General features: G+C 42.8%; 1 protein-coding gene across 44 annotated transcripts in view; it reads right to left on the bottom strand.

The window, feature by feature from the left end:
• NRXN3 (neurexin 3) overlaps positions 1–19,717 on the bottom strand; it is a 1,793,247-nt gene that overhangs the window by 585,836 nt on the left and 1,187,694 nt on the right. For 2 of the 44 annotated variants that reach the window (XM_008271977.5, XM_051825981.3), the window contains exon 1: positions 8,158–8,572. The exons of 38 other annotated variants lie outside the window; for them this stretch is intronic. In XM_008271977.5, coding sequence (XP_008270199.2) covers positions 8,158–8,416 — 259 coding nt within the window. In that variant the 5' untranslated portion in view covers positions 8,417–8,572. Of the gene's footprint in view, positions 1–8,157; positions 8,575–19,717 lie in introns of those variants that run through there. 4 more of the 44 variants (XM_089322461.1, XM_089322460.1, XM_008271978.5 and 1 more) reach the window with 4 other exon arrangements.

Genomic DNA, 19,717 nt, shown 5'->3' with positions numbered 1-19,717 from the left:
AAAAATGTATCAGGTGTGAATGTTTGGGTACTCGCCTCCTTGGGATTACTAGCTCCTTGGATCAGAATTGGTGTGGGCAGATCAAGACATTTAGAAATTTATGATGAACCAGACACTCTTGCCAACACGTTGCAAAGGTATCTCAAGTGCATTAACCGGAATGTTGCATTAACCTGTGGATTCTCGACAAAAGAACTACCTACATCTGTTTCCTGTTTCTGGAGTAGATGGACTATATAATTTAGCAAAAAGTCCATGATCTTTGTCATCAGAACAGGGTTTGAATCCTGACTCCTCAACCCCCCTCCTCCAATACCCTCTACACTGCTTTGATCAAGCCACTTAGCCTCTCTGAGTCTCAGTATTTCGATTTGTAAAATACAAGTGTGCTTCAGAAGAGTCATGGAAATGCATATCATGAAAAACTATGCATGCATTTCAAATGTTTTGTGCCACCACAAACAGCTTTTAATTCCATGCATTTTTGAAGAGGCTTATTTTTTCAAGTAATTTTATTAATTTGGAAGGCATGTGAAGATTAAAAAAATTATTTACATAAAGCATTGGGAAGAGCTCCTTGCACATGGGAAGTGTGCACTACATGTTCAGGTGGGGCTCAAGCCAGTCTCTCAAAACCCTACCTGTAAGTAGAAACAAAGTGCTTGCTCTTCCTAATCTCAGTTATTCTGGCCCCTGTCCTGATGTGATAACACAGAAGAGCATTTGAAACACAGCACAGAGCTTCTTTCTAGTTTTAACAAAGTCTATTTAAACGGAAGCCACATTCTTCCTATCTCAGCGAGACTCTGCGGTGAAGTTGGATTGTGGGCTTTATAACAACCCAGTGTGTCATTCTTGTACATTACACTGCTTTTGTCTGAGGGGGAAACAGAAAACATGCTTGTGGCTTTGTCAAAGTTATTATGATAGTCAAGAAAATAGACCCATAAAATATTGGCAGACCTGTGGAACTCAGACAGATTTAAGATGCACAGTGGCATCTTTAAAGATCTGAGAACCCGAGAATCATGCAGTCCCAGTGCAGAGATCATCTCATGCAGCCATCTCATTGTACCAATGAGAGGAAATAGCAAAGAACGCTTTTCTCGGCTGTAGGACGAAGGCACACACATGCTACGTGTCACACGGAAAACTACATTCCAAGAAAGAGGCTAAGTCCGACTGCCCGTTCAATGTTTAAAAGTTAAAAGACTACTTCTAAAATAAAATGATAATATAAAAAATACCTCATGCCACATCCACAGTCACAAAGAGAGGGAGAGAGGTATAGATATATAAGGGGAAAAGTAGGCCTCAAATCTAAGTCTTTTCCTCTTGAATTCTGGTTTTAAATTTGAGCACCATCAAATTAAGTCTAAGGGCACTGGCACCTCCATCTTCTCTATAACCTTTGAGCTCTGGTAAGTAAAAGACATAAAAAGAAGTTCTCCATTTCCAGATGTGAAGATGGTTTTCCCCAACAGACCTAGTATATACTAGATTTTTCCTAGTACACACCAGATTAAAAATTGTAGTTTTCAGTAAACGCTGAGTTTAGGAACATTTTAATTCCATACAAGTTTACTGCAAACAGAATCCAAATGCATATCCAAAACACTCTTAATCTATCCCTTGTATTTCTTTCCATTTCACTAGGCTACTGATCTTCTAAATGGCTTGTTATAATTTGTTATCCTAGGATAAATGTTGTCTAGTATGGATTTCTACCTAAGGAGACAGTTATCAAAAGTCACAAGCTGGCTTTTGTCACAGGCTATTTTTGTCTATTTTCATAAACAAGAAAATATACATTAAAGCTTCCTCATCTTTCCCAGAAAGGGAGTATGTAAATGAAATCATCTCTAGGAGGCAAAAAGTGTTACTGTAGATAGAGAAAAGAGGCAAACTAGTAAATGCATTCTCTTTCATTTCAATCTATCAACCAGCAAACATTCAACACTGAAGCTCAACTTTGTGCAAAGAATTGAAATAGAGCAGCATTATCATTAAAATATCACTCATAAATTATTTAGTTTGTATACAATGGTTTACAAGGTACAAAGTACATCTTGTTTCATGTCCCAGGCCATTCTTTGATGTAAGTTTAATAGCTAGTATTATTGCTATTCTAGTATAAAGATGCAGAAATCAAGTCTTGGTTAAACAAAAAAAAACTTAGTCAAGTTCATAAAGCTGCTAAATGATAGAATATAGATTCAGACCTATTTCCTCCAACTCTAAATTCTGTGGTTCGTCGTTCAACGCCCACCTAACACAACACTGCTCACTTGAACTCCTTGAGATCTACTTTATCCTTGTTAGCACATATTCTCAAAATCCCTTTTTTTCCCTGGAAATAAATGAATACAAAAACAAACAAAGAAAATCATTCCCTTTCCCTAGAGTTAAGTACCTTATTCAGGCTTTATTTCCGCATTTTCTCAATCATCTCACCCAAGCATCATGTCATGAAGTCAGACAAGCTGTCCTACATTTGTATTTTAGGATGAACTTTCATACACACACAAAATCCAGCAGAAAAATAATGAAATTGATACTTTTTCAAAAAACTTACTTTTCAGTTGCCAAACAAGTAGTCATTTATACTTAGCAAACCTAATTTTCCTCACTGAAGGATGAGATGTGAAAAGAGTTGGTGTGTCTTAGGAAAAGAAATGAATGATACCTACAGTTCATAAAATAAGCCAACGAGAGGGCTGGATGGTCAGGCTTAGAAGCTCACCAGTTCACTACAGACCAGAAAGCCTTAGCGTGGGGACACTTGCCGTGTCTGCAGCGTGTGTCTGCAGCCAGATAGAATCAGCCCACCTGCACTTCTAGGTCTGCACTCTGTCACAGAAAACAAGCCAGGAAAAAGCAAACACAACTTGTAACCAAACCTACTATTGTTCTTCTTCCCCACATATGTAAATAGGTATTTTCCTCCTGAGGCACCATTTTATCAATTTTGGAAATTGCTACCATTCACGTTTCCATTGTGAAAGGGTGATTTCAGCAAAGATTGGCTGAAGCCTGAGCTTTACGTCTTTCTCAGGGGCTGCCTCCTGCAGAGGAAGAGGAGGAGGAGTAGAGGCTGAAGGCTGCACCCCAAAAATTCATACACTGAAGCCTTCATCCCTGGTACCTCAAAATGGGATTATAGTTGGAGAAAGGGTCTTTAGGCCAGCACCGTGGCTCACTAGGCTAATTCCCCATCTGTGGCGCCGGCACACCGGGTTCTAGTCCCGGTCGGGGCGCGGGATTCTGTCCCGGTTGCCCCTCTTCCAGGCCAGCTCTCTGCTGTGGCCCGGGAAGGCAGTGGAGGATGGCCCAAGTGCTTGGGCCCTGTACCTGCATGGGAGACCAGGAGGAAGCACCCGGCTCCTGGTTTCGGATCAATGCAGTGCGCTGGCCGTAGCAGCCATTTGGGGGTGAACCAACGGAAGGAAGACCTTTCTCTCTGTCTCTCTCTCTCACTAACTCTGCCTGTCAAAAAAAGAAATAAAATAATAAGCAGAAAAGGTCTTTAAAGCAAATTGAGTTGACTAAATTAAAGGGGGACTTTTAGAGTGTACCCAGGTCCAACCTGATGGGTGTTCCTCTAAGAGGAAATAAGGATACCCAAAGAGGCACCAGGGAAGCAAGTGTATGGTACAAAGACAATATGGCAGCACCATGACAAAATCGTCTTCTGTAAGCTAAAGAGAAACCAACTCTGACACCTTGATCTTTGGCGTGTAGCCTCCAGAGCCATAAAAAAAAAATACATTTCTGCTGTTAAAGCCAAGTCAGTAGTATTTGTTAGCCCTAGAAAACTAATGCAAGCAGATAAGTATGAACAAGTATAAGGTTTACCTTCAGAGATAAGCAAACATTCTGAGCTCTTATCAATTCTGTCATTAAATGTAAAATGGAATATGCCACCTCTTCCAGACTCAAAACCTAATGCAAAATAATTAAAATTTTTGCTATGAAATACCATCCATTGGCCAGTTTGGTGAAGGTTTTATTTTTTCCTGAAAGGAACTGTTCTTGTTCTCTCATCTCCTCTTCCTATAATATAGCAGCCCTCACCTCCACCCCACCGAATGATCCATGATGCATGACCAAACTCCTGAAGATACTTATACTAGGTTATCTTCCCAGAGAGACCTTTTTAAGAAGTCACTCTCCAAATTATCACATGCTGGCAAATTTTAGACAAGAAAAACAAAGCATCTAGAGGAGAGAGAGAAGAAACCGATTTAATTAATTCATCACCAAGGCCAAAGACATATAAATCTTATCATTCTATCTGTCAACCAACACAATGAATTATTCAGAGCCCAGAATCCCAAGAAGGAAGGCAGAAAGAAAGTGGTTAGAAAGCAGCTGGCTGAGCAGAAGAAAGTGCTCATAGCTCACCACAAAACCAGCCTGGTGGTGGCCAAAGTTCAGAGGCAGGTCCCTTTGATAAGTAAGCAGCAGGCTATTTTCTTCCGGAGAAGAACTCCTGGCTAAGGAGCTGCAAGTGGGACCACCACCTGCTCTTCTGCTAAGGTGGTCTGAATGGGACTCTGGGCAACTTTACAAATGCAACTGTTTTCTGAGCAAGGGACCTTCCAAAAAAATATTGTGCTGGGATCTCTTTAAAGTGAAGTTTTCTGTGTTCTACACTTGTCGTCCCAAATTTCTAAAGACCGAGGACAGTCTGCTATGTTGTAGAAGATAAAATGTAAAATATGTACCATGGCTAGGACCCTCAGAGAAAACTTCTATTAAAACTATAAATATGAAAACTTTTTTTCAGGCAGATGTACATCAGAATTCTATAACATAAAAATAAAGGAAGAAAAGAGAAGGCAAAAATATACAGAAATCCCTTACCAACTGAAGGCTGGTAAACAAATACATTTCACTATTTATATGTCCCTAACCACTAAACTAGCCTATACTTTGATAAATGTAAGATTTAAAAAACAGATGTAAAACCAATGCTTAAAATATCCTATTGGGATATTTTTCATAACAGAAGAATGTAAACACATTTTATGAGACATTTAGATTTTATACTAATAAATGTGGCTAGGGCTCTGGATTCTTCACACAAAAACCCCCTGCATTTTTTAAAATAGAAACACTTAGCCATCATGGTAATCAACATTTTTGAAAAGATTCCTAGCTGAACACACAGTGTCTACCTAGTACACTGCCTGACACAGAGGTGGTGTGAGTGATGCTGAATAGAAATGAGCATGAAGGGGGCTGGGAAATCTACAAGAAGGGACAGCACAAGTCCCCTAGATGCCCATTAAGAATGGGATTAGTTCTCTCCTGACATACACACCTAACCAGGTACTACGTGAAATACCCCAGGAGACACACAGGAGAGTGTGGTCTTAGTTTCCCCAGAAGGACCTCAGGACCCCCTGGGCTGCCCTGGGATAAAGACTTCAGGCAAATCTGTAACATAATCAGTTTGCTAAAGACTGCAACTAAGCATAGGGTGAAAATATGGGTATAGTAATGCCTCTCCAGGGGATTTCGGTTTCTTCTATCTGTCTTAATGTGAACCCACTAAATGTAAATCCCATGGGGGTGGCAAGATGAGGGTGGGGGTGGGGGTGGGAGGAGTCGTGATGGCAACAACTGAGAACAGCAGCTCTGAGGACTTTTCTTCCAGGACATGGGCAAGAGGAGCAAGGAGAGTTAAAAAGAAAAAACTTTCTGAATTTCATAAAAGGTTCTTGTGTTTTCTCTCAGAAGGAAGGGCATTTACTTCTTCCCAGACACTGGAGAGCACGTTCTTTAATTCTGGAACAAGGCTGGCAGTGGGGTGATCAGAAACAAACATCAGTTTCATGGTGCTATGACTCCTACCACCTCCATCAAAAGATTTGTTAAATGATTGCTGGGAGCTATACCCTTGCCTAGGACTACAGGCAAACAAGTGTATTCCAAGTGTGAATGAGAGGTGCATCAGCAAAGCTCTGTGAGGTTTCCTGGTCCTTTTAACAGAGAAGTGAAAGGGCACAGCTGGGATGTGGGAGTTGGAGTCAGAGGTTGAGTTATCTTGATTGCTGATTCTCTTGATTTCAAGCTTAAAAACTAATTAAATATGCAAAGGACCTACTTGATATTGATACAATCACTCTCCAGATCCCAAATTCATGGGGTCAGATTTTAGGACTAAAAAAGGATCGTGAAGAGTTAATTTGTGGGTCTTTTTATCTGAGCAATGCCAGACCATGGAGCTCACCATGTTTTACAGAGAGTCCTGTGATTGCAGGGTCTTTTCTGGGTCTCTGGCCATTTGCTTAATTTTGTTCTCCATTTCTATCACACTGAATCTTATCAGATGCAGGTTAATGAGAAACCAGACTGAGAACCAGTCAAAAAGATTTAGAGGATGCTGTGCAGCCAATCCTTGAAGCAATGAGGTAAGTAGTGAGGAGTCACATTTAACCTGTGCAAGGCTCAGCCCCTTTAGCTGAGGGAGAGAGCAACCCAGGAACACCCAGGTAGTGCGGCTCTGCAAATTCCATCACTCACTAGCAGCTGCTTTTAACTGTTTCCATCCTGAGCAAAAACCACCCAGATCCTGTCAGCCTCTAACCTCTAACTAATGCATAATCTCCATCTCCCTGCTGATCATTTACACTAATTAGCAAAATTTAGCTAATTATCGCTGAGCGTTTCCTCGTGTAATTATAGCTATTAGTAATAGCTATCTGGCTTCCCCCACTTCCTACTCCGCTTCTCCTCCTTTCCCATCCCCCCCTTCCCACTCCCATTCCTCCTTGGGAGATAAGAGTTTCCATTTCACTGAAACAGTTTTTTGGTTGGTGGTCATAGCTCTTACTTTTTTCAAGAGAGCCTACACCAGACCTGGAAGGAGCCACAGAGAAAACAACAACCCTATCCACACCAAGATGAAGCCTTGTCCCCTCCCCAGCATCCCCTTCCACCAACCTTCACAACTCCATCAAATAAAATGTAAAGGCAGTCCTGAAGAGCGGAAGTGTGTGCTGGCATTTTTCAACGTGCTCCCACTTAACACTGCAGGCTGCACAGAGCCCATGACCAGAAGGCTGGGGGAAGAGTTAACTTTCTGAACGGGGTCTTTGAAATACAAGCAAAGGCAGAGACCCCCTGGTGTGGTCACGCTCAGGCTGGGGAGGGCTGTTCTGCTTCTGATCTACATCTCTGTGGTACCTATACTTCCCACAGTCGGAATCCAGTGCATAGTAAACAAACCAGAGGCTCCCTTCTTTAGAACAGTTTACTACAGCGAGCTCCTAGCTTAGCCGCAGACATCATCCTTTTAAAGGCAGCCTGCTCAGAGCTGAATATGTATTTTAAGAGCCATAGATCTCTTCCCGCAATAGCCATTCAAGATGCGTTGATTTGTGTGAACCAGCCCATGCCTGCTATCTTTAATTGAAATAGTGTTTGCATAAATGTTGGAATTAAAGTTACAATATTTCACACTTGGGTACATTATAAATGTACTTAGCCTTATCGTACACACTGCTTTCTCGATGAGTGAACAAGATTAGGTGGACAGGTTCAGTGAGAGCTGCTCTTTCCACCAGACATGTAGGCAAATGTAAAGCTGTGAAAATGAGCCATAATGGCCACTAGCTACTAATTCTATTTTCTTCTGACACTCAGGGACTCCCCCACTGACCTTTGCCACACAGACAACTTTCAGACATTTCTATCAAGTTCAGGCAGAAGACCTGGTTCCTGCTGTCTATTTCCCGGCGACTAGCTCCTAAAGGAGACGGAGTTAGGAAGGGTGAAAGCAAGGTGAGTGAATGCATTCCCAAGAGCAGCTTCCAGACTTGTCTAACAAGTTGCCTGCCCTTATGGGGGGGGGGGGGGTGCAGCCACTGGAAGGCTGCAAAGGAGAGAGTGGTGTTTGCAGCTAAGAATGAAGGAGCTACCTTCAGGAGAGCCCTTTAGAGAAAAATGGGGACTAGGGGCAGAAAACACTAGCCTTTGAGAGATAGCGGACATTTTTTTTTTATCCTTCATGCACATGCAATGCTTTTCATCATTTTAAATTCAATTTTTGGTGCTCGCCTCCCATCCCCGGCAACACTACCTGAAATGCCAGTGGGTGAAGGAATTGCTATGCCCCCAGTAAAAAGGATAAAGAGCAGAGAAACCCACCGTGCCCTCCTCGAAGGGAAACTGGGGAGCGATAGATAGAAATAGGCACTGAGTGATGCTTGCTGCCATGGAAATGGTGCTCCTGCTGAGAGTGAGACCCCGGCGAGGAAGAGGAGGAGGAGGAAGAGGAGGAGGAGGAAGCTACATTAGAGGAACTCCACACAGAACTGATGATACATCCCCAGAAGAGGGACCAGATTCCGAGTGTCCAGGCCGGCCGGCGAGGAGGGCTCCGTCTCGCGTGGATTCTCAGGTGCATGGTCAACGCACAGGACCACTACAGATGGGCAGTTCGAATTCCTGCCAATGAGGAATAATGAAGTTCATGATGCCCAGGGGCCCATCATAGGAGGAAGAGTTGCCTGAATTTCAGAAGGAGAGAAACAATAAGCGCTTCCAACGCTTCCAAGATAATGATGAATCAGTTGATTAAAAAAAAAAAAGGCACTACTTAAAAAAAATGAAAGAAAAGAAAAGCAAAGGCTAAAGGGCAAAGCCCTCCTTTCCCGAAGCTGATATTTAGGATGCCAGAGTCCACCCAGGTCTGGCAAACCTCCGAGCGAGCCCCGACATGCCACACATGTCAGGGGCGGACCCGCGAGCTTTACTGCGGAGCTCCCGGCACCTCGAGCCTGATCACTGAACTGCACGCTCCAGGCGAAGGCGCAAATGAAGGGAGAGGAGCCGACAGCCGGAGACCCTGGGAGGCTCAGGTTAGTTTACCCCAACATCCACGGAGTTGGAACATTTTTTCCCCCGTTCTGTTTCCACTTCCAGGCGATGTAATGCAGAACTGCCGGGCTCAAAGGAGCTGCAGGTGCAAGAGTTCTGTTCCTTGGGAGTCTAGGCGGCTGGCGCGGAGGCTGTTAACCCTGCGTGTCCTGGACGAGCGCCATGGAGCAGCCGCCTGCTTCTTGGGTTTCCCAACCGGATAGAAGAAGTGCAGCAGCAGTAGCAGCAGCAGCAGCCAGAGAAAGGGAAGAAGAAGAGCCGGAGGCAAAGAGGCGCGCAGACCTAGCTGCCACCCTAACCAAGAGGCACGGGGTGGAGGGAGGCGGGTGGGCGCAATCGGGCAGAGCACGAAAAGAGGTGCCCGGCAGAAGGCAGAAGGTGGAGGGAGCGGGCAGGCGCCTGCAAAGTGCGCGGCCCAGGGAGGCACAGGTGAAGTGAAGCGAGGAGTTGGGGAGCTAAATTCACAAATGGGCAAGTCCTATGCAAATAGCGCACTCCCGAGAGCAAATCAGTGCAGCCCGAGCGCTCTGCCGAGGGACTGGCTGGCTCCGGGAGGAAGGAGGGGCCCGAGCGCAGCGGAATCCCGGCCCTCCCCATTCAAGCACACGCTCGTATACACCCGCGCGAGCCTCCCGCGCACACCGCCCGCCCGCCCTCCCTCCCTGCGCTCGGCTCCCACCTGGCCCGAGCGCGCGCGTGCGGGTGAGACCGGCGGACGCACGCCTCGCCGCCTTCAGCACCTTCCCGCGCGAATAAGGTGCCTTTTACAATTGGAGAAGAAAAGATGGACCGCTAAGGCCCTACTAGCTCCAGATAGAAAGAAAAATAAATCCCTCAGTCAGCGAGAGCGCTGCGGGCAGCGCGCACCTGCTCCGCCTCTCCCTGGGTTAATCCCCAGGACTCCACCGGCAGGGCGAATGGAGCGGAATCTGCTTCCTGCTTGTGCAAAGTGAAAGAGATTGGGGTGGCTCAGGGACTCTGGAGGGTGCCAGGCTCCGTGGCTGGCGGCCCAGCTAGGAGGCGGCTTCCACCCGTGGCAGAAAGGAGGCTCTTGGAATTCAGGACCCAGAGGTGAGCGCCCGCGGCAGCTGTCCTGGACCAAGAACTTTAGACGGGGCGAGGGCCGGGTCCGTCGGCCGAAGAGTGGTTCGCCTCTCCCGGACCTGCCTCCTCCAACGCGCTGCCCCAGGTGGGTGAAGTCCCCAGGGCGCTGGGCACCAAAGACAGCGCGGTGTTTATATCCGCGCTGCACCTGCAGGGGGGAGCTGGAGTGGCCATCTGTGACGCCAGGAGGTGGCTGATCTGGGCTTCAGCCAGGGAGTGATGACTTTCCGGACCAGGTGGCCTTGGCTGCTCCACTGCGCGTGGTGAACAGGCGGTGCACACCCAACGGGCAACCTTCCCAGACCCGGCTCCTTTCCAGACTGGACTTGCTAGCTTTGGTTCCTTCCTGTCCACGCACCTTGGTTAAAAAAAGCCCATTACATTGACTGAGGGGAGACTGGGGGAAGAACGCTTGCTGCTTAAATCATAGCGTATATATTGTATGCAGGTGGCATTTTTTTTTTTTTATAAAAGGAGCCTATAGCATTTCTTGTATATCTAACTGCATTCAATGGCCATTTCAAACTCCTTGGGCTTAAGAGGTCCCATGGAGATGTTGGGAAAGTAGCATTGTCTCTGTAACTGATCAGGCTCTTGCCCATCCAGATGTGCCTGCCTGCAAAGTCAAATCTCAAGTCCATTTCAGACCGGGTTCTCCTGCTGGGGACCTGAATTCTAGTTCTGAAGTCGGACTTCTAAAGCCCCGTTGTGTCTGGTGATTGGTGCGCAGGGGCATCCTAAGTGTCCTGGCTCTCAGCAGCAGAGTGACCCAAAGCCACAGCCTGAGAGGGAAGAGGCCCTCTGTCAAGGTCTTTCCTACCTTTGCAATGCACCCATGGACACTCAACAACTCCGCTCGCGTTCTTCTCTATAAAATGTGGACAATGCCTCCTTGTGAGGGGAGAGGGGTCTTACAGGAGACGGCACCTGACAGTGGCAGCACACTCTTTGATCACTAGAAAAACCACCCGAAAATCGCTGATGGCTAAGGACGTGATTAGGGTCTCAGGCTATTCTCGGGAAAATCAGGGGGGAGTTTAATATCCGAAGTAGCCTCTCTCAGAGTACACAGTTCTCATTCATTTCAAATCACCAGAGGGATCCCCCACTGCCCCTTGGACTTACTCAGCCTGCATCGGGGCCTTGTAGGGACCTAGAAGACCGGGCATGGGCCTTGCTCTGCGGTTCCCTTACAACTCTGCTTTTCTGACCTCCGTTTTTGCTCTTCAAATGTGCCTCGCTCTTTCCCATCCTAAAGACTTCAGGACCTTGCTGGTATCTCTTCTCCGGAAGGCTCCCCCCACCCCCCAGGATTTTCACATGATCAATGCATTTTCAATACCACCCTATCAGAGGCCCTTTCGGGCCTGCATCTAAAATGAGCCACCACCACCCATGAGAGGTGTTCTATCTAGCCCATGATCCATTTCATTTTCTTCACTGTCATCCCCACTTTCTGCATCTGTTTCATATGTGTATTTGCTAATAGTCTTCCTCCTCAAAAACTACTGTAAGCTCCCTGAAGTCTGAGCCCCTGTCTCGTTTTCCTCCATAACCTGTGTGTGCTACATGGAGTAGCACGTTGTAGGAGCTGAATGAACAAACCCACTGAATCGTGCCTATCTCGGGCTCACATCTTCTCCCCTATTAGTTTTGATGGCACGTGTATCTGACTTTAGTGGCATCGATCCCCAGAGACAAGCTTTCCAGAATTGATAAGCCCACTGCCTACACACCTAATGTTTTCCTGCTTTTCTGAAGTGGCACTGAGCACTGGACACTCTTCTGATTTCATCCTGAGGAGCACGGGAAGCTTGGGTAGGCTTTCTGATTAATTCTCTGCTAGGCAATAAAGTGAAAATAAATCCTTAATGCAGCACAAAGCCTGGACATGCTGCTGGTACATCCACCTGGGACCATTCCTTTTACTTGTCACCCTTAAAACTTATTTATTTACTTTTTTTAAATGTCTAAAGAAGTAGCAGTGAATCCTCATCAGGCAGATTTCTTTCAGTGGCACAGCTGAATACTAAAACCATTTATCAGAGGACAAGACTGATTTTACTGCTTCCATTCCATCCCAACAAAATGCATGTCCTTCTCCGATGTAAGATGATATTTATTTTTTTTCATGTTTTCTGCCCCTCTAGTTACGTTTCTTTTCAAATTCCCATACTTGCATTAGGCTAACATATTAAATACATTTTTAAATATATTTATATGTTATATTCTAAATAGTACCTGTAGCTGGAAATCCAGCAGAGGTATTTCTCATCACCTATAGCAGCATCAACAGCTCCCCTCTTTTCACCCAAGTTCTGTTCTCCAGTGGATCCCTTGCATGAGAATACTTGGGAATCAAGTGTGTGGTGACAGGATGATGAGAGTATCCTTTTAATATGGAAGAGAAGGAGATGTAAAAACATTGTGCTCACTATAGATTTCAAGTTGAAAACTGTCAGTGATTCCACAGTCACACTTAGCTCCACCTGAATAAACCCGATAGAATCCTCATCACACTCTTTGGAACCTGAACTCTCTAAAAGAAATGCAGTTTTTAAAAACCCATGTGCTCAGATTGCTTGGTCAGTCTTTGCGGCCAGCAGGAGGCAGCTGTCATGCTGCTGGTGGGGCAGACAGGGAATAACACCACCACACAGACCCAGGGAGACCTAAAGGCTTCGGAGCACTCTGTTTCTGCCCTGAGCCCTTCAGTGTAAATCCTCTTTTTCCATAATAAGAGAGTAGAAACCCTTCCTTTCTCCTTCTGCGTTGGGCTCCAAAAGGCAGTTTAGGGAGAGAAAAACAAAAACCAAAAAAAAAAAAAAAAAGCACACAACAACCAAACTCTCCTAATAAGAAATGAAATGAAAGTCCTGAAAACGTGCAGGTGACTGTTAATATGGCCATAAATATATCTAAGGGTTCCAGTGACTCCGTAAAACAGTCCAACTTTGCTTTATTATATGTCAGTAGATTTATTGATAGCCACATAATTCATCCTTCTCCTCATTTATTTAAGAAAGCCATCCTGAAAAAGGCAAGTTTTTATTATATTTTCCATTTGGGGGTTTAAAAGAGACACTTTATTCTTTTAAACATCACTCCTAAATGTATTTGACTTAAAAAAAGACAGGGCATCCTTGTATAAATGTATAGCTTAGAGAATGTATTGCTTCTGTTTCTTTAACTTATCCTTCTCCTAAACATCGATAGTTACTCCCTTGTCCTCCTTGTGGTTGCAAGAGGGATATCACAGATTTGGATGTTGAGAAAAATCTCTAGAAAATTTTCCAAATCTCCTAAATTTAATCAGAAGGGCTAGGACAGTTGTAAGAATATTTGCATATTTTAATAGTAAGAAAAATATAAGTTATTTCTTAGCCAGCTTCTTTCAAAATCCAGAAGGAAATTTTTTAAGATTTATTTATTGGGGCTGGCGCTGTGGCGCAGTAGGTTAAAGCCCTGGCATGAAGCGCCGGCATCCCATATGGGCGCCGGTTAGAGACCTGGCTGGCTCCTGGCTTTGGATCAGCCCAGCTAGGCTGTTGTGGCCATCTGGGGTGTGAACCAGTGGATGAAAGACCTGTTTGTATCTACTTCTCTCTTTAACTCTTTCAAATAAATAAAATAAATCTGTAAAAAAAATTTATTTATTTGAAAGACAGAGTTACAGCAATGAAAGGAAGAACAGAGAGACAGAGAGATCTTCCATCCATTGGTTCACTACCCAAATGGCTGCAATGGCCAGGGCTGGGCTGGACCCAAGCCAGGAGCCTGGAGCTTCTTCTAGGTCTCCCACAGGAATACAGAGGCCCTAGTACTTGGGCTGTCTTCCACTGCTCTTCCAAGCACATTAGCAGGGAGTTGGATTGGAACTGGAGGATCAGAGTTTTGACTTGTAATCTATATTGGATGTTGGCATCATGGATAGTGGCTTAACCCACTACACTACAGTGCCAGCCCCAGGTGGAATTATTTTAATATGGAAGCAGGTTTTTTTTTCTTCTACTCAAAGACAGTTCTCAGAGAGATTAGCACATGTATATTCCTGTTAATCTTCACCAAGTTTACACTCAAGATTAAATCTTCTCTAAACTTAGACTGGGAATCAGAGATCTCAACTATCCATCCACAGCATCTTGAAAATCTCTATTCAGTTTTGAGGAATCAAGTAAAATAAACATGTTTTATAAATTAAAAGAATAATCTCATTTATATGTTTACAGGGTAAATTGTCAAATCAATGATTTAGAGGACAATTAGAGAATGCATGCAGATTTCACTCTTGGGTTCTGGTGCTTGCCTGCCTATGTTCTAATCCTGATTCTGCTTGTTAGCTGCTATGAAATATGTAGGCAAGATCCTCAGGCTCTTTGTAGTTCACCTTCTGCATCCATAAAACGAGTGTATTTATATCAGCCATCAGATAGGTTTGTATTGAGGATTTAAATAGTTAATATATATCAAGTAAGTATAAACTGCCTGACACATAGAAAATGATCCATGAATGTGAATAACTATTAGTATTACTAACTACTTTTTATTCAGCTAACTCCTTAAGAGTTACCCCTATTGAGAGTTTTCTCTCATTTTTACAAATGTCCAGGGGAGGAAGTCCACAAAAACGCCCCCAGAAATTCCAAAATGCAAAAAGAAAAGTCTCCCCTAGGTGCTCCCCATCTCACTGGATGCTGTCTGCCAACTAATACCAGATGCAAGAACTCGCCATTGTTTTTAAGCAATTACTTTCCAGGTTGGAGATCTCAAGGTTCCAGTGTCCCTGGGGATCTGGAAAAGCTCTTTGGCTGCCTCTCTTTTCCATGTCTTATTTTTCTCACATTCTTCTCCCAAAAAACAAATTCTGGGGCCAGCATTGTCACATAGAGGGTAAAGCCACTGCCTGCAATGCCAGCATCTCATGTGGGTGCTGGTTTATGGTCTGGCTGCTCCACTTCCAATGTGGCTAGCTGCTAATATGCCTGGGAAAGCAGTGGAAGGTGGCCAAAGTGCTTGGACCACTGCCATCGACACGGGAGATCCAAAAATAGCTCCTGGCTTCTGGCTTCTGGCTTCAGCCTAGCCATCTGGGGAGTGACCCAGAGGATGGAAAATCTCTCTCTCTCTCTGACCTTAAAATAAATAAATAAATCTTAAAAATAAATATTAAATATTCTAATGAATTAGTCTTCTCTGTAGAAGAAATGCCTTCCAAATCTTTAATAATTTCCATTTAGGTAATATTTCATTATTATTCGATAATTTTTAAATTTTTTTTTATCAATGTACCCACTGAATGAGGTTCAGTACAAAAATAATCCAGTATCAGTCTTCCACTTTGGTGCACCAATTCATTTACTCTATGAACATTAAATTTATGCTTCTGCTGAAGTTCAAGACACCAAGAGATGATCAGTCCAAAGCAAATAAAGACAAACCATGAATGCTAACCATATAGACAGCTTTCCAAATGCAATGTGGTAAGTGCTAAAACAAAGACTTAAATAATGTACACAGAATAGAGCATGGGAAAGGGACGAACCACTGAAGGGATTTATAGGGTGACACGTGCTCTACATGTTAAAGACTGGAGTTCAGATTCTAAGATGACTGCTTACTGGCACCATGAGCTTCAGCAAGTTGTGTCAATATCTATGAACCTGTTTCCTCGGGAGTGTAATTATGAATAATCCCTACCCTATGGGATGGTTTTGAGGGATCCATGAGAAGATATATTTGAAAAGAAGAATATAAATGGATGCTCCTTATTGTGTACCTGGCCTTGAACTCTTTCAAACAGGCAGAGAAGACAAAGTAAGGAGATTATCAGTGGGAGAAATCATCTACTGAGAGCTTCCTAAAGAAGGCACACCTTAAGTCCAGCTTTTACTGTCATTTCCATTGTTAAAGCCCCAAGGGCTCAGAAAAGGGCCAACTTTTTCAATGTATAACCGCGCCCCCCCCCCCCCAAAAAAAAAAAAACCAGCACAATATTCTATGGGAGGAAAAAGAAAAAGCAAGGGAGGAAACACATGTTGAGAGCCACATTCTTTATCTCTAATGGCTGGATTGACATACAGAGGAACATTAAATAAATAGTATCATTAGTTTTAAATAAGTACCATACTTAATTTTAGTTAATTAATTAAATTATGGAAGAGTTCAGGACTTTTCTTTTGTTCAGTATACTCCGTGTGGTTATTCTGCAGATATTAAAACACCCACTGGATCCAATTTGTAAGACTATCATTTAATTCTATAAATATCTTAGCTTGAGCCTCCACCTTGCTCAAGGGTCTTTCCTACTCATATTCTGTTTTTTTTTTTTAAGATTTATTTTATTTATCTGAAAGAGTTACAGAGAGGTAGAGACAGAGAGAAAGGTCTTCCATCCACTGGTTCACTTCCCAAATGGCCGCAACAGCCCAAGATGCACCGATCCGGAGCCAGCCCATGCAGGTATGGGGCCCAAGGACTTGGGCCTTCTTCTATTACTTTCCCAGGCCACAGCAGAGAGCTGGATCAGAAGAGGAGCAGTCAGGACTAGAACCAGCACCCATATGGAATGCCGGCACTTCAGGCCAGGGCTTTAATCCACTGCGCCACAGCACCGGCCCCTGCCTCATATTCTATGAAGAATACTTCATTCAAGGTAGAGGGACAGAAATTTAAATTAATGGTCACCTTCCCCTTAATACTATGTGTCTTATATTCACTTAACAGAGCCATCTTGGAGGAGAATGAAACAAATGTTCTCCTAACAGAAGGTACAAAATGTTATCTAAGAAGATTCAGATATGTTTGGAAGACGGGAAATAAGGATACTTCTCAGTAGTACTAAGGATTCAGCACCTTCCAAAACTGATGATAAGGTCAAGGAAGCACGGAATTGTAATTTTATATCATAAATTAGAGGAACAGTCTGTTCTAAGAATAGATGAAACAGCATTAAGATAACAATATTTGAACACCAATGATATCTATGTCTTCAAAAATCTACCATTTCCAATCTGGACAAGCAGAATTAGTTGTTCTTTCCTATCTTCCTAAAGCACTACTCTGTTAGCACATGTCACATTCTGTTATTATCAGCTGAGTTATATCTGAATTTCTTACACGATTCAAAAATAAATTATTTAGGGAATCTGAGCTTCGTTCTAGGGCCAGCCAGCTTAATTTCAAACCATGGCTCTATTGTTTACTAGCTGTGACCTTGGACAAGTTCCCTAGTCTCTAAAATTCATTGGTTGTCATTGGCAACATGGAGGTGACAATGTCCACTATTTCAAACTTAGCATGGCACAGACCTATAGGAGACATTCAGTGGATGTTTATGGAATAGTATTGAGTGCATTTAATTACTGTGGTAGAGAACATTTCTATTGTATGTGATGGGAGAAAACCCTTTACAACATACAAGTGAATTATTATAAGGAAGAACCTTCCAACATTGGGAGCCAGCACAAAATGAGAAGGGATGATGTGCAAGTCAGCGAGATCCCTATCACAAAAGATATATTAGCAGTAGATGCCTATTGGGAAAAAAAAAAAAAAAAAGATGTCTATTGGAGACCCTGAAGAAAGTGGATCGAGTATGTCCTCTAAGTTCCCTTCAAGTTTAAGTGACACTGATTATGTTTAAATTCTTCTTTGCCTTTTACTTTTGCATTTACTTAAATGTGATCTTTTGGCCTTACTGAAACAATTCCTAGATCCTACAAAGAGTATAACATATAACCGTTTATAGAAATTTCATACATTGTGGTGCAAACTCTTAGACTGCTATAAAACTAAGATTAATCAGTATTGTTATATGAGAACTTTATTTCCCATTACATCAGGCAGAATAAGTTATCTCTAGACATATTAACAATTTTACATTTCTATTTTAAATACTAAACATTGTGTTTTTCCCCCAATAGCAACACCTACTCAGCTGCTGTTCCTCTAATCTAAGAGATCATTTTTCATTGGAGAACAGTTCATTGCTATGGAAAGAGTACGATGGCTGGCTTGCCCTACTGTACCTAAACTCCCAGCAGGAAATCCTGGCATACTAAACATAAATAAACTTGCATCCCCTAAATAAAGACATGTAGCTTGAAAAACCTGGGACAGAAAGTAAATCTACTGTGCTCTCTTCTCTAAGCAACGCCAGGCCTTCTCTCTTCAGCAACTGTTACAAAGTTAAATATTGAGGAGAAATAGTTAGATTTGGAGACAGAGAGTAGGTTGTATAACATCATATAGCATTTCAATGACATAACAAGCTGGAGTATTCTTCTAGAATATTGTTCATGAGTTAGACAGACATGGCTCGTACAGCAACATCACTAGAAAATAACCTTATAAAAATAACAACACAATAGAAAAACAATCCACCATGTTAGTCAATAGCCACAACAATGGGAAAATTGTTCCAAGAACTATGGGTTCTAGAAAACCATGAATGTGATATTATTGAACAATCTGAAATAAATTGTCAAAATATGGTTGAAATGATTAAATAAAGACATTTTTGATACAACAGAGGGAAAAAATTTACATGGTGAAAGATAGACTTCAGAAATGTCAATACCTTTTTGGAACTCCAAGTCACTTAGCCTAATTAAAAAAAAAAAAAACAGTAAGTATATTATGACTATGTAGTTGAAGAGAGCAGTAATGAAGTGGAGGACAGAACTGAGGAAACTCCTAAAATAGCACAAAGAGATTTAAGAAATACAAAATGTATTAATAATTTTGAGAGATCAAATGAGCAGTCCAACATGCATCAAATAAGTATTACAGGAGATGGTAGAGAAAATGGGGGGGGGGTTTAAAAATATTTCTGGGTATTTTTTGGATTCAAGTCATTTGAATTTTTATGCTAAAATCTCCTAAATAGAAGAAATACACTTTGGTTTACCACAGTGAAGCCAAATAACACCAGAAATAAAATTAAAGATCTTAAAATCAATTTATTTTTTTAAAGGAGAGCCTAGAAAGCAATGGATATAGATTAGCATTGGAAGAAAAATGTCTGTCAATTTAAATTTATATATTTAGACAAATCATTGAAGAGAAGAAGCAAGTCTAAGACACTTTTGGGTAACCAAAGTTTGAGAAGGCTTACCACTCAATGACTATCTGGGCCATAAGCACTAAAGAAAGGGTGCATTCAGTTAGAAGAAAATGATTCTTGGGAAATAGAGTGGTACATAAGAGGCAAAGGTGAGCAAAGGAACTAGGATATTATAGATAAATCTAAATACACCATTGTGTCACTACTGCTGTTACTACTATCCCCACTACCAACAGATTTGTGATAGTTTTAAAACAAGAAGGAGAGGGTCTGGCTTCACAGTGAAGTGGGTTAAGCTGATGCCTATAACACCTGGGACACTGGCATCCCACATCAGAGCACTGGTTCCAGCCCCAGCTAGTCTGCTTCTGATCCAGCTCTTTGCTAATACACCCGGGAAAGCAGTGGAAGATGGCCCAAGTACACGAGCCCCTGCCACTCACGTGTGAGACTCAGATGGAGTTCCTAGCTCCTGGCCTCAACCTGGCCTTGCCCTAGCTGTTGTGGCCAACTGAGGAGAGGAATGAACTAATGGATGGAAGATCTCTTTCTGTCACTCTGCTTTTCAAATCAGTCAACCAATCAATATTTTTAAAGAATAAATGAAACAAAAACTGTAACAACCAACATTTGCTTAATGTTTCTAAGAGAGGTAGCATT

The sequence above is a fragment of the Oryctolagus cuniculus genome, chromosome 20 (assembly GCF_051225735.1).
Source record: "Oryctolagus cuniculus isolate XC-2025 breed Fujian yellow rabbit chromosome 20, ASM5122573v1, whole genome shotgun sequence".
NCBI classification, from domain to species: domain Eukaryota; kingdom Metazoa; phylum Chordata; class Mammalia; order Lagomorpha; family Leporidae; genus Oryctolagus; species Oryctolagus cuniculus.
This window is presented reverse-complemented; position numbering and strand designations above follow the sequence as displayed.